General features: G+C 37.6%; 1 protein-coding gene across 9 annotated transcripts in view; it reads right to left on the reverse strand.

Moving 5' to 3' along the window:
• RALYL (RALY RNA binding protein like) overlaps positions 1–14,856 on the reverse strand; it is a 391,262-nt gene that overhangs the window by 81,000 nt on the left and 295,406 nt on the right. For all 9 annotated transcript variants that reach the window (XM_061448229.1, XM_061448228.1, XM_061448222.1 and 6 more), the window contains one exon: positions 77–152. In XM_061448229.1, the coding sequence (XP_061304213.1) occupies positions 77–152 (76 nt within the window). The remainder of the gene's footprint in view (positions 1–76; positions 153–14,856) is intronic.

Here is a 14,856-nt window from a genome sequence, read left to right on the forward strand (position 1 = left end):
CATTGGGAGATATATTTAAGGTTACAATATTTTTCCTAATAGAATTGAACTGTAGTAAGTTAAGATGAAATCTCACCTGTAAAGTGCTGAAAGTGGCCGCTTGTTGCCAGGTTTTGGTCTGTATGGTTTTGGCTCGCCTGCCATGTTGATATCTGAAAGCAAACATTTGATATTAGCAAGTCAGATGCTTGGAAGTTAGACTGAGTTTGTAAAGGCACTTTCAAGTCACTGAAAATGAACAAAAGTGAAAATGGACAGCATACCTAAAACATCTATCTGGTTTTAATCACCTCTGAATTGGTTATAGAACACGCCTTAAAAAATCTTACTGTAATGGATGTGTATTTTAGGCAAAATGTCAGCTAATGGTAACAGAGAAAAATGACATTTTTTAAACATACAGGAGTTTCCACTCATGGAGCTGAAGATGGTAACATATTACTATTACAGGAGGAGACTTGATTTGTAACTTAGATGCTGAGACAAAGTATGATCTGTCAGATTGTGCTGTGGAGGACTATAATGGTTCCAATGAGTTCCCCTTTAGGTTCTAGAGAAATGCACTCTGATCTTGGTGCTACTTCACTGTGCACTCAAAACTTTTCAAAAGCAAAGAAGAGAGTATATATTTTGTACCTCCAATAGTTGTTTTTTTTTTTTTTCTGTTGTTTTTTTGTGAGTAGAGAAACACACTGGCTTTAAACATCATATGCAGAAAGAGACACTCAGTTTTGACATGCTTTATCCTAGGCAGGTACTTATAATTCTCAACACCAGATATCTTATGCACACTTTTTAAAAGTTCACTTACATTATTTCTAAGTATTTATTCTAGAAATTTAAAAATATGTCAAGCTATTAGTTGTGCAGGTACTCCAATTACTCCTTTCTTCTGAATCATACTCAGAAATGTACAAGGAAATACACATTCATCATTCTAATTGCTTGTAACAGTTGCTCATGGAGAAAGAAGCACAGACCTTTCTGTGGAGATTACCTTACCTGAGCTTAGGAAGTTGCCTGTATAAACAAAAACCTACTTCAGAAAGCAGTGAATGTTGCAAAGTTGACATTGCAAGAAATCACAAGTAAAAGTTCTGTTTAAGAAACAAATTCCATGCCATCTGAGTGATGCTACAGACAAATTTCTCCTCAGTTTCACTAATATACAAAAGAGTAATAGTCAATAAAATAAGAGCTATTTCAGTGTAAAAGTGCTGGGACAGAACAATGTATCCCGTTTACTGTGGAATCACCTGATGATTGAGGCTTTAAAGGAAACACATATTCTTGGTAAAATATGTTTAAACTGAAATTGAGTGTAGTAGAGGGAAAAGAGTAGTAGAAAGCTGAGGTGTAGAATGAGGAAGATAGATATTCTTGATCCCAAAAGCTGCAATAAAAGCCTGAAACTTCATGACTGGATACATTTATTAAAAAAAAAATCCAGCTGATTTTTTTTTAAATCAATCAATCAATCAATCAATCAATCAGAAACATTGAAAATGTGTGTCCAGAAAATATGTGAAAGAAAAGATTTTTCCATTGGAAATGTCATGCTTCAAATAAAAAACAAAAAAAAACCACCCCAAAATCCCACCATATTTTCCAATCAAGTTTGATATTTTGAGCTAAACCAACATTTATTTTAAATTATACAAGGTCCTGAAACGACAAGTTTTGGTGTAGAATTATTTCATACAAAATATACTTTTTGTTAAAATTTTCTCCATATGAAGCATTTTGGAATTAAATCTGACTGTAGTTCTTTTGGTAAGAGCTGTATTACTTGTAAATCATAGTTTTCCATAAAATATTAAGTTTTTTTTTACTTATCTCTCTGAAGTTGGATGAATACTGAAGACACTTCTCATGCCTTCTCAAAATGCTTTCCCTCCCTTTATTTTAAGGAAGTGCTTTGTTAGGTATAAATTAAACTTTTTTTTTGATTTTTTTTTTTAAATTGAGCTATGCTTCCCTTATTTAAAGAAATATAAATTCTAATTTATAATTAATGTTGACCCATCCTTAAACTGAAACATAAACATCAAACATTTCTGGAAGCCACTGAGAAATTTTGACAGCTGTGCTGCATTTCTGTTGGTTCTTTGAAATACCAGAATTGGAATGAAATTTTTATCCTGTGACCTTTACAATAATTGCAGCTTTTCACATTATTTTAATATGTCAGATTTAAGGTCATTGACTGTATTGACTCCTACAACAACTAGCTCAGATTTTGGGAAAATGTAAAATTAAATTCTGTCTTGGGATATACATGAGGCTGTGGGATTCATCTTCACATATTTTTCATGTCTCTCATCTGTTTGTCTTCCAGAGCTACAGTCCAGTTTACTATTCTTAGCCATATGACTTTAAAGACTTTTTCATATCCTTCCAGGAGAGATCAGTACAAAGACAAGTAGTGTAGAAGACTAAGGGCTGTTTGTTATGTGTTCCCTTTATTTTAATCAAACACTGTCAGAAGAGTAATGCTGTAAGAAAATACTGCTGCAAAGCTGCTCAGAATTAGTTAAGATTCCCTCACACTTAAATAAATCTGTAAATGTACCAGCAGAAAACAGTGAACTATGTTATACAGACAGTAATAGCTAGGATTTCTCTTTAACACAAGAAATAGTTCATAGAAAAGCTGTGCACATGGGGCTTTTCCATTAATATGAAAGAGATTGAACAGCTCTGCAACTCCCTAAGCACCTTGAAACAAGGCTAAGAATGGATGTAGGAAATAGTTTGAAAAGTTAGAACAGATTTTCGTTCCATTATTTTTCACCACTGTCTACTCCAACCTCAAATTTCTAACTAAAATTAGAAGTGAACTTGTCAACATTTCACAGGATAGATTATTTCTAGCCAAAGTGGAAATCTTGTGAGATAACTTGTTCTCTTGCTTCATCTATCATTAGCTTCACAGCAGACATTTACATCTATTAGGTCATAAACTGTGTGTCAAATAAATTTGTTGACTCTAGCGCCCTAATGATTCCACCCGAAGGAATGTAGAGTGGTATCACTCATGCTGTAAAATTAACTACTTGTACATGAATATGAACCAGACAACCTGACAAAGGGCACAGACTTCCACATTGCTTCTATGTGGGCATGGAGCAGCCTAGGGACTCTCACATTATTTCCTCTACTCATATGCTACAAATTTTCACTCAGTCATCATCTTTAAGATAAATTCAGCACTGAAATTCAAAATATTAAGGAATTATTATGAATAGAAAAGTGACTGTGCAGACAACAGCACATTGTAATGCAGCAGCCTGCTCCCTCTATTCTTTCAGAATCAAATGAGATTATTAAAAGAAATTCATCTTCAGGTCTATCTATTGCTGTTAACGCAGCATAGGTTAGGTAAGGTAAGAGGTCTAGATTTCATTCAGAGTTGTGTGTCATCAGAAGAATATATCTAATTTTGAACAAGGTGTTTTTCTTTCTGATTGTACTGAAAAGTGCCTAGCAGTTAAAGGGGGTGAAAAAAATGCAAAGCATTTAGAGAGAGCAGTGATTGTATCCAGTGGCTACACAAATAGTCTGAAAGATCAACTCAACAAAACATGGTCTATCTCCTACCACTTTTTCCTACCATTGCCTGCCTAGCTACTCTAGGCAGTAATGTCCACAAAGACTCTGGACTCCCTCCCATTTTTTTGAGAGGCAGTATCAGCTAACCTTGAAGCTTTGCTCATAGGTTTGATGTCAAAGCAATCTGACAACTGGGTCCTGAAGACAACAGTTGCCTTTAAACCAGCTTTGTAAGTGCAAGCAATGATACCTAAGGAGTATTCATATGCCAGAAGTATTTCAGTACTTCTCAGCATACCAGTCTTTCAGACTCTTTGAAAAGTTTTATTGAAAAAAAAAAACAACAACCCAAAGATACAAAATCAATCAATCATTTTGTCTCACAAAAATAAATGCCATAAACTAGAAGCTTCAGTGGGCATTAGCTCAACCCATGAAAACTGTGACTTTGAGGATTTATTAAATCCAGGACCTGTTTCAGACTACAGCTATTGAATAAAATTAAATAGTACCATTCCCAGGCACTAGTACTCGGTTATCTCTTTTACTAATTGTTAAAGTGGCTTCTGGCATGACTTTTAGTGCCAATTAACAAGTATTCTCCTATGCAATTTCTAGACATAGGTAGAGAATGGACATGACCTTGGGATATTGGCAATTTAGCTGTGGCCACTCTGCTTTGCAGGGTAAGGCCTAGTCAAAAAGAATGATTCCAAGTACCTCTAATTGCATATTACTGATGTGTGTGGGATCCATGTCAGAAAGACTAGAAACAAAGACCTACAGCTAAGAAAACTCATAGGGCCTCTGTAGCTCAACAACTAATTTTCTAAGACTTGTTTCATCAGATTTCTTCCACCCATTCTTGTGGATGGTTGCAGAAACAAAGACATTTCTTAATAAATTCCTCAGCTGCTTGCCTTAAAGTTTTGGGTGAAAAAGGGAGTCATTGTGTACTTCCAGACCAGCTCTGCTTTTAGACCAACCTTTAATGGAAAATACAGTAATCAAAATGAATGTACAGAAAAATAATTTGGACAATGAACATACAATTTACATCCAGACAGAGACAGGGACACAGGGTGATCAGGATGCATTTTCTTCTTTTTCAGATGACCAAAAATATATGGGATAGAAGAGCAAGACAAAGAAGCAGATGCAATTTAGAGATAGCATCTAGTCATGTGATTTATAGCACAAGTGACCAAAAGAAAAACTAAAGCTAATCTGTCTTTCTTTTATATTCTTCCATCTACCAGTCTTACAAATCTCCTTGCTGCATGGTAACGGGATTTTAATGAAGTCATATGATATTTTTTACATGATAAACTTATTTTTTTCTTTATACGTCACACTAATTACATGGCATGTCCTCCCTTTTCCCATCTCTAACGTGATAAAAGCAGAGAGGAAAGGACAGTTCTCAGTTTTGTTCAAGTCCGTGCCCAAATTGTACAGCTGTAAAGAAGAAACTCCCCAGAAAATTTACACAAACTCAAATTAACTTTCAAGACTAGTAAAATATTAAAGGAAGGTTTGAATCACACATTTTTCTTTTTCATAATGGCATTAAAAATAATTTGCTTGTGGGGCTCTGAGCTACATTTGGATTTTCTCTTAGTGTTGAAGTAATTGGAAGCCTTTTTTTGTAGAAAAATGACAGCTATTGTAAATGCTTTATAAAGAGCTGCTTGTTGAATAGTATACGAAATTGCTTTGTTCAACCATCTCTTCCTTCATTAAATACTGCTAAAATGAAACAAGGCTATAGGATTATATAAACTATCATTCCTAACACCATTCAGTAATGGAAATGCCAGGCATTGTCTTGCAGGAAAGTCTTTTCCTGTTCCCTGGGGAACTAAGTTGGTGTGAGGACAGGTGACAGCTAAAAGGGGAAATCCTGTCCTGTCTATATACCCATAACAAACTGTTCCTTCAGCATCTTTGAGACAGCAGTCTCTCCCTTAGTTGCAGAATGAATGCTTCACAGATGACGTGGAGAATTGGCCTGCCTTGGTTTTTGCCTGCTTGTTGCCTTCCCTGCACCTCCTGCCCCAAGTAATGGCACAGTCACTGTGCAGACCTCCCTGGCCCCACTGGATGTGTGACCAGCATTGGTCCATATCATGGCCAGAGAGAGGCATCACTTTTGCCTGGGGAAGGGAAGAACGCTAATTTGTGACCTCTTAAAGACTAACCACGGGCTCCATTGTGACTGCAATCTGTGGCTGAGACCTCACAAACTGCTTCTCTGGTGGTGCTTGAATCCCTGCAGATCAACTACTTTAATGGGGCACGTTGGGGGAAGGCTGGAGGGGAAGAAACAGCACAGAGAAAAGGGAGGAAGCCCTGTTGCTGGCAATCCTCCCCACTCCTCCTGCTCAGTGCTGGGCTTGCAGGTTCCTCTGCAGGAAGATCCACACCAGTGTTTTGCAGGTGTAAGATATTCACACTCAGCTACAAGGGACTACCTGGCCATAGCCACTTATCTGCAGACCAGGTGTAAGATCTTCACGAGTTTCACAGTGTTAACTGTGAAAATACATAGCTGGGCTTGTGCCATGGCAGCCATGAAGTTGGCTGTCTCACAAGAGCATTTCACCACAGCAGAGCCAAACTATAGATGCAGGCAAATATAGCCTTCTTGTAGGAAGATCCTTTTAATTTAGTCAGGTTTTCAGCTGCTCTATTTCCCACCCAGCCTACAAGATTTCTATGTCCCAGGTACTTGTAACACATGGACTGGGCAATTCTGCGTATGCAGAAGATTAACATTTCCATGAGGATATAGGAAAACAATGGAAAAGTACATCAGGAACTTTCTTCTACCTTCAGGAAAACAGACAACTGTCTTTAATGTAAGTCTAGCCATCCAAAAAGAAAAAAGAAGTTCAAGCAGAGATTCCCAATCCTTGCTTGCACTGTTCCTTCTCATTGCTGCTATTAACAGGAAACAGAACTGGTCCTTGAGTTACGCCTTTTTTCAGACAGTGAGGTGTGCAAGGGGCACCTTTCTTTCTTTTGTACCTTCTCTTGACCACAATGAAGATATTTACAAGAGGAAAACAGAGCACCTGTCTTCTTTCAGATCAATCACGGTCATTACAGGGCAGCAGCCAACAAACCCTGCTGCTTTTCTTTGATAACAAAAGATAGTTTGTCAGACAAAGAGTCAGACAAAGCTTAATGTTGACTATATGTCTGAGATATTCAGCGTTGCAGTTAGACCCAAGCAGCAACATTAAACAGTGTAGTGGGGATACAGTATGAAAGTCCCTCATCCACCTCTTTTAGATTTCACTATGATTTATTCCAGTGAACATGCCCTGAACCTCGGTAATTTTCAACTCTTCCTCAAAATACTCTTTTTTCCCCCCCCTCTCTTATACTTCGCTACTTTCTCTGCCCCACAGCCTTTTATCTAACTCTCCTTACTAATGTTAGCTTCATGCTCCAAGCAATAGTTTTTCATGATAATTGGAATCTGTATTATACAAAAGAATTCATTGTCTCCATTACCTCAATACTTTTGTGTTTCCCAGTTTTCTTCGTGCAGATGGTTAACCTTGTTAATGTAAACACAAACAAAATGTATTATTCCTAAAATAGTCATCACAATATTTTGCCCCAAATTTTTTGTCTGCATTTATTAGCTGTACTTTTGGGGCATTCTAAAAAAATTTGCTTACAATTGAAATGCATTTTCTCATAATTCTGGAAAGTGAATATTCCCAAGTCTTTATGGGTGGCATAAGCAGAATATTTCCCCCAGATATGCTTTTTAATGCACAGATCATTCTGCACATTGCAGCAGACTTGGGGTCTGGTTTGGGCAGCAGGAACCAGCCACCCCAGGAGCATGGGGCAGAGGCAGCAGGGGATGGTGTGGGACAGAAGATGCGGATGTGCACCTTTAAGGTGCTGTTAGGCGGGAGGGCAAAGTGTGTTTCTCTGAAAGGTTGGCTACTGTAGCTGCTTCTGCCCCTGGGGTTTTTGGCATAACAGTCATCAGTGAGAGGTAGGAACATTTTTAATATCCTGAACTTTGCTGTCAAAACCTTCAAAGGTAAGTCTGACCTTTGGGATATTCCCACATGCTAGAGGCTTTCATCCAGGCCAACAGATCAGAGAGAAATCACGCTATGGATTTCACAAAGGCTTGAAAAACAATGTCCACAGATTAAAGGAAGTTGTCAGGAAGGACAGAAATGGACCTCTGCAACCCCAAGTGCACTTCCACCACTTTCCCCCATTTCCACTATACACTATTATATATATTTCCATATACTATTCCATATATATACTATTAGTATATATTTCTACTATATACTATTCCTCTTCAAAACACTCCTAATTTCATCCTTACTCTTTGTCTGTCCCTATTCTTTCCTGTTCTTTTCACGGTGATCTTAACCCTACCTCATTTCAACAAGCCCCCTGCCCGAAACAACTGATCTCAACTAATTCCAGCTGGTAAATTCTCCTTTCTAGATACCCTCTTTCTGTCCATGATCTTCACATTCCAGGTTTATCTGGATTAGGGGATCTATAGAAGATGATCTTTTCAAGCTCCAAATATACTTTTGGAATTGCATAGCACAAGTTTTATATTTGTGTCCCAAAATATAGAATCATAAAATCACACAATGGTTTAGGCTGGAAGGGGTTAGATCATTTAGTTCCACACCCCCTGCCATGGACAGAGATACATTCCACTAGAACAGGTTGCTCAAAGCCCTGTCCAACCTGACTGTGAACACTTCCACAGATGGGACAGCCACAACTTCTCTGGGCAACCGGGTGAAATGTCTCACTATGCTCATTGTAAATATTTTTTTCCTTATATCCAATATATCACATATTATGGTTCTGGAAAGTTTTGCCTTTGTAACACAACCACTGTAAAACATACTAACCTAAAGTCTACTATTCTTATTAACAGTCTAGGGGTGGGTTGAATAAAATGATGGCAGAAGTGGAGATAATTCCACTGAAATTTGGCATAGAGGGGGAAACATTATTGTGGAGGTGATTTGCAAACAAATGATATGCCAAATCTGACATTTCTGCATTAACAATGATTAGGTCTTAGACATGTAATAACTCTCATTGCCAGTGCGTTAAGTCCCCCAGTGGATTCGATTTGACAACCAAACTACAGCAGCATAGAAGCCTTTTGCAGATACAGGACATTTAATAACTGGAAATACTGACAAGCTTCAAAATGAACAATATGCAGTGTTGTTTTATTTGGGTTTCTTTGGTGTTTCTGCAAGGAAAATGTAGAAATAGTTGATGGGAATAGAGAAAATGCAATAACTTGTTAGCCTGATGGTTTCTAAAATGCAGTTTTCTGCCTCCAACTGCCCTAGATGTTTTGGAAGGAGATGCAAGAACCTCAGACTACTTAGAAACAAGATAATTTTCCCTCCATTCTCTTATCATATCAGCATGATTCTCCTCCTAAAATTCTAAATAGTTTAGGATTACTTTAGATCCTACAGTATGATGTTTTATCTTTCCTCTTATACTGATTTTGTTAGTTTGTAACTGGTACTAACTGGAACTGGAACTCACTACAACTTCAAATAACCTTGTTAACTACATAAATGTCTGATTGCTCTGTTATTTTTACTAATATATCACATTAGTGTATTTTTTTTAATAAAAGAAAAGAATGTTTCTGAATGAGAAAGGAGCTCTGTTTTTGCCTTACAATATCCCCACCCTGCATCCCCTCAAAACTTTTTTCAATCACTATTCATTTTGCCATCAGTAATAACCAAAATCATAGAATTCATATCAGAAACCCTTTCTCTAAGCATAAAACCTCATCCTTCTCCCTGCAGTTTACTGGATATTTGCCATTTACTCCTATAGATTTACATGTGGTCTTGCATGCAGGTATAATTATATGGTGCTTCAGAGTTTCTCTCACAAGTGGTTGAAGATGTATTACATATTATTAATGACATGAATTTGCATTATCATGAATCAATAACAGGAAACATTGTAATAGGTTACTAAAAATCATATTAGGAAATAAAGTAATGATTTTGGAATTCATTAAATCAAGTTTGAATATCAAAGGTACTACCAAAAAGATCATCTGACCCATTCCAGTTTAATATTAAAGAATTATAAATGACTATGCATATTAATATACAGTGCTAGTGAAGCTCTCAAATTGGTCATTCATCATCTTATGTTAGGTGGATCCACATTCCTCTAAGCTTCCCAGTAACATTTTCTGTCTACATTAAATTGCCATACAAAAAGCAGATCTCTACTACCCACAAAGAAAATATGTCATTCTGGCTCAGAGACTTAAAGGAACCAAGAACTCCACAGTGAGCTAATTCTTTTCCCCAGACATCTGTGGAACCATGGTATTTCCAATTTATTTCTTCAGAATATGATTATTTTGAGCAAACCACACAAACACACAGCACATATGTTTGTAAAAAAGGCTTCAGAAACTATTCTCTACTGCAGCTAGCATAAGAAATATTTAGAGCTAGACAAGACAATAGACATCCATTGGACATTCTCTTCCACAAAGGCGTTCGGGGCCTATGTCAGATTCCTGGAAGGAGTTCAGACTCCTTATTTTTGTATTGAGTCTCATTGGAAGCCATAGTGTTTCTTCTGTAATTTGGTCATGATGTTAAACACACACAAACCCTATTGCACCCCCTAAGATTAAAATTTTCACTCAGGTTGCCAACCCCTACCCAAGGTTTCTGTGTTTTGTTTTTCCCTCATATATTTGTACGTGTACTTTTGTGTGAAAATATTCACAATAGAAGCATATATTTTCAACCAGAACAATTTTTGTTAAGCTTTGCAATCCATCTTTATCACACAGTTTCTGAAAATAGAAGGTTGCAGAGGAATAGAATATTGAATTCCTGAGTCTGGAGTTAAATTATTCTAGACACTGGAGTCAATTGCTTTAATAGAGCAAACAAAACATTCCTTAGTCTCAGAAATTGTTATCTATCATTATTACTAAGGGAAGACTGGTGCTATAGGCCTATCTTAAACCTCAACAGCTTTTAGAACTCTTAGATTCTTTCTTTGTTTTTATTTTATTTTATTTTTTTCTACTGCAGTATGAAATTCCAGTAGCTGATCAAATGAAATAGCTCTCTAAGCTCACCTGGAAACATTAATCTTCTGGACATACTGCATAAACCACTAATATCGTGCCGGTCATTTAAAATGAGGAAGAGAGTACAAGGGAAGAAACAAGCAGACTTTTTAAAGCTTTAGCATTGTTATTTTAATTCACTTTAAGACTAAAAGAAGATCCCTAAATCTTATATTGCAATAAAAAGCAATGGTTAGAGAAAAACTCTGTGTGGAATAATTCCTCTGAGTAAAAAATGAATGTGGTTCAACACAACACTTCTTCAGAACACTGTCTTCTAATCTTTCACTTCCTAATACTCAGCTTCTTATCAGACACTGCTGTTAGCATCATGACATATGTTTTCTTGAAAACAGAGCCAGAGATACAGCTAAACCCTGAAATATTTATGTTGGCCTGCTATACACTGGCCCAACAGCCTACAGCTAGCTGTGCGTACCTTCACTCTGCTGTAACCTCAACCTTAAAATCCTTTCCCATAATGCTTGATACTACTTATTAATCTTACAAGCATTTATAATTCCATACTTAAAAATATTTGTACCTATTTTCCAAGGAATTAGGCCAGAATGGAAAAGCAGTGCTCATGTAAGAAAGAAGACAACTTTGGATGAGAATTTCAAAGCTCTCTGTGTTAGTGTAACCTTCCATTTAAGTCTGTGGTAAAATTAGTGTTGTTACTTTTCACTCTTCAATCGTATATCATATGACAATCAATTTTATTTACTTATTCTTTTCTGACCTACTGAGGTGGAATCTAGTAAACTCCAGTAAGAAGGAAGGACCTGTGGCTTTTTACATCTTGGTCATTCACATGGTCACTGTCATCCTGAACTGCTTTATTTTAGGGAAAAATGAAAGAGCGCATCCAGCCACAAAGACTCTCAGGGATTCAGGATGTCAACGCATGTAATCTTGTATGGAGGTATTCCAGAAGTGGCAATGGGAAATTACAGATGATCATGTAATGTTTGTAACTGCATTTATGGAAAAAGAGTTATAGAGAGAATGGCTGTGTGCCTGAGCACATGGCACTGTGTTATCTGTACTGTCCAGTCAGTACGCTTTACGCAGGACCTCACCGCTGTCTTAGCAGGAGATGCCCGCCATTCCCAGCTTATTTTCCTTTTCTACAATGATCAACAAATAAATAAAAATAATATTAGAAAACAATAAATTGGAGTAAATAAGTTCATTACTCATTACTTCACTTTATGCCATTCACTAGGATACTGAGTCACTACTATAATGGCTCCAGAATCAGTTATGACAATTAACCCCTTTTTTGTGCACATTGTGTTTTTTATTTTGGTGTCATTTCATTCCTCAGAATCTTTTTTTTTTTATTTATTTATTTTTTCCCAGATTTTAAAGGGTTCTAAAGGCTAAAATTAATAGAAAAAAATGATGAATGAGAACATGCAAATGGTTCTCAGCTTCAGCTCATGTAAGTGGATACAGGCCAAGATCAAGCATCAGTTAGCTACCAGAATCCCAGTGCTCACTTCAAGACATGTACAACTTTTGATGTGGGAAGGGTGCATCACTGTTTGGAGTGGAGTCATGTTTTCTTTCAGCACGTTTTCATTTAGGTTTGACTGGAAATAGAGGCTCTTCTAATTGCTCTGATCACAGCAAATAACCCAGAAAGGTCCAACTTTGTTGTAATTAGTTTATAATTATTTTGTTTTACTTACATATTCATAATATTTGACACCTCTCCTAAATGAAAACACTTTCATATCTATGGCGGTTGTGAGATCACAGCTCCCCAGATTCTGCTCAGGTATTGAAAGTCTATGTGCAAAATAAGCACGTCCCCATGTTATTACATGTAATAATTAATGTCTGGCTGTATTCTTTAAATTAGAAATTGTGTGTTTGGTTGTTTTTTTTTCTCTGATATGTGTTGTAGTTTTGGGAAGGTGAGTAATACAGCTGAGTATGAAGGACTATCCCCAAAGGAAAACAAAATCTGCTTGCAGATAACAGTGGTTCACTTCTGGGTTCAACAGGTTCTTCATGATTCACTACCCCTGGTGACACATGCTGACAAAGATGGCCATGAGGGATGCTGCACAGTGCGTATTTTTTTCTGCTAGGACACGAGCCAAAACTCAAATGATATTGGTGCCATGACAGAACAAAGAGCGAGGACAGTCGAGACAGGGATTAGTACTGTCATTGTCACAGACTTCAGCTGTCAGAGAGGTATATAGACTGTTGTATAGTCGAGAAGGAACAGGAAGGTAAATGAATTTAGACCAGCCATTAAGAACAAAAGTATCCCACGCCGGTTGCATAATAGTCATAAACTGGGTGCATCCTGCTTTACTTCTTTACCATTTTCACAGAGGAGTATGATGAAGTTTTATGGTGCATGCATGTAATCTTGCATCTTCAGATACCTAAATGTATTTTTTATTCACTATTGAGAGTTAACTGTTGGAGCATCTGCATATTACCATGTTCCAAGTTTTACTAATCTAGGAAATGCTCTAGATATCACATCTTTTGCAGAATTTAATTTCATTGAATCCTGTTTAAATTGAGAAGAAAAAGTAAAAAACCCAATCAGTGTACAAAAACCGGAAAGTACTGGAAAAGCTATCAAGTTAGACCTGTAAATATGCTTAATGTACCAAAATATATTTAATATTAATACTTTAGATTTTAAATCTGTAGCAAAATTTTGCATTTTAACAGGATTCATTACCTGCAGAATAGTATGGGAGCTCTCACTACATTTTGCTTTTGCTGTTTCTACTGAAAGTTAAGTATGAAACACATTTTTCTTGAAAAAGGGCAATATAACTCCCATTTCAAGAAGGGGAAAATGGATGACCCAGAGAACTACAGACCAGTCAGTCTCACCTCTGTGCTTGGCAAAACCTTGGAGCATATTCTCCAGGAAGGCATGCTAAGGCACATGAAAAACAACAAGGTGCTTGGTGACAGCCAGCATGGCTTCACTAAGGGGAAATCCTGCATGACCAATTTGGTGGCCTTCTATGATGGGGCTACAGAACTGATGGACAGGGATAGAGCAGTTGATGTCATCTACCTGGACTTGTGCAAAGCATTCAACACTGTCCCACATGACATCCTTGTCTCTAAATTGGAGAGACATCAATTTGATGGGTGGACCACTTGGTGGATAAAGAACTGGCTGGATGACTGCACGCAAAGAGTTGTGGTCAATGGCTCAGTGTCCAGCTGGAGATCAGTAACGAGTATGCACTTGCAGCCCAGAAAGCCAACTGTATCCTGGGCTGCATCAAAAGTAGCGTGACCAGCAGGTCGAAGGAGGTGATCCTGCCCCTCTACTCTGCTCTTGTGAGACCTCACCTGGAGTATTGTGTGCAGTTCTGGTGTCCTCATCATAAAAAGGACATGGAACTGTTGGAACAAGTCCAAAGGAGGGCCACGAGGATGATCAGGGGGCTGGAGCACCTCCCGTATGAAGACAGGCTGAGGAAGTTGGGGCTGTTCAGCCTGGAGAAGAGAAGGCTGCATGGAGACCTCATAGCAGCCTTCTAGTAGGGGGGTAAAAGGACTCTGGAGAGGGACTCTTCATTAGGGACTCTTTATTAGTGATAGGACAAGGGGTAATGGGTTCAAACTTAAACAGGGGAAGTTTAGATTGGATATAAGGAGGAAGTCCTTTACTGTTAGGGTGGTGAGGCACTGGAATGGGTTGCCCAGGGAGGTTGTGACTGCTCCATCCCTGGGGGTGTTCAAGGCCAGGTTGGCCAGAGCCCTGGGGATATAGTTTAGTGTGAGGTGTCCCTACCCATGGGAGGGGGGTTGGAACTAGATGATCTTAAGGTCCTTTCCAACCCTAACTATTCTATGGTTCTATGAACATCTATTCTAAGATTATACTGGGGGAGAACTTAATCAAAGTCTTTTTTGCTCATATAGTCACTTCAGTAGGCATGCCAGCAATGAAAGAAATCTATACAAAGGTCAAATACAAACTACATTTATGTGTCCCAGAAAATACATATTAATATTAATTATAATTATAATACATTAAGTTAAATATACAGTGTGGTGCCTTGGTGTCCACAAACCCAGGAGCATTGAATACATTTTTCTCCACTGCTGTTTGAAATACTGACTTATTGAAGTTGCCACTGCATGAA

This window comes from Pezoporus flaviventris, unplaced genomic scaffold (genome assembly GCF_033815535.1).
Source record: "Pezoporus flaviventris isolate CSIRO_AGI_PZ_B2104156 unplaced genomic scaffold, CSIRO_AGI_Pfla_v1 ptg000007l, whole genome shotgun sequence".
Classification (NCBI taxonomy): Eukaryota; Metazoa; Chordata; class Aves; order Psittaciformes; family Psittacidae; genus Pezoporus; species Pezoporus flaviventris.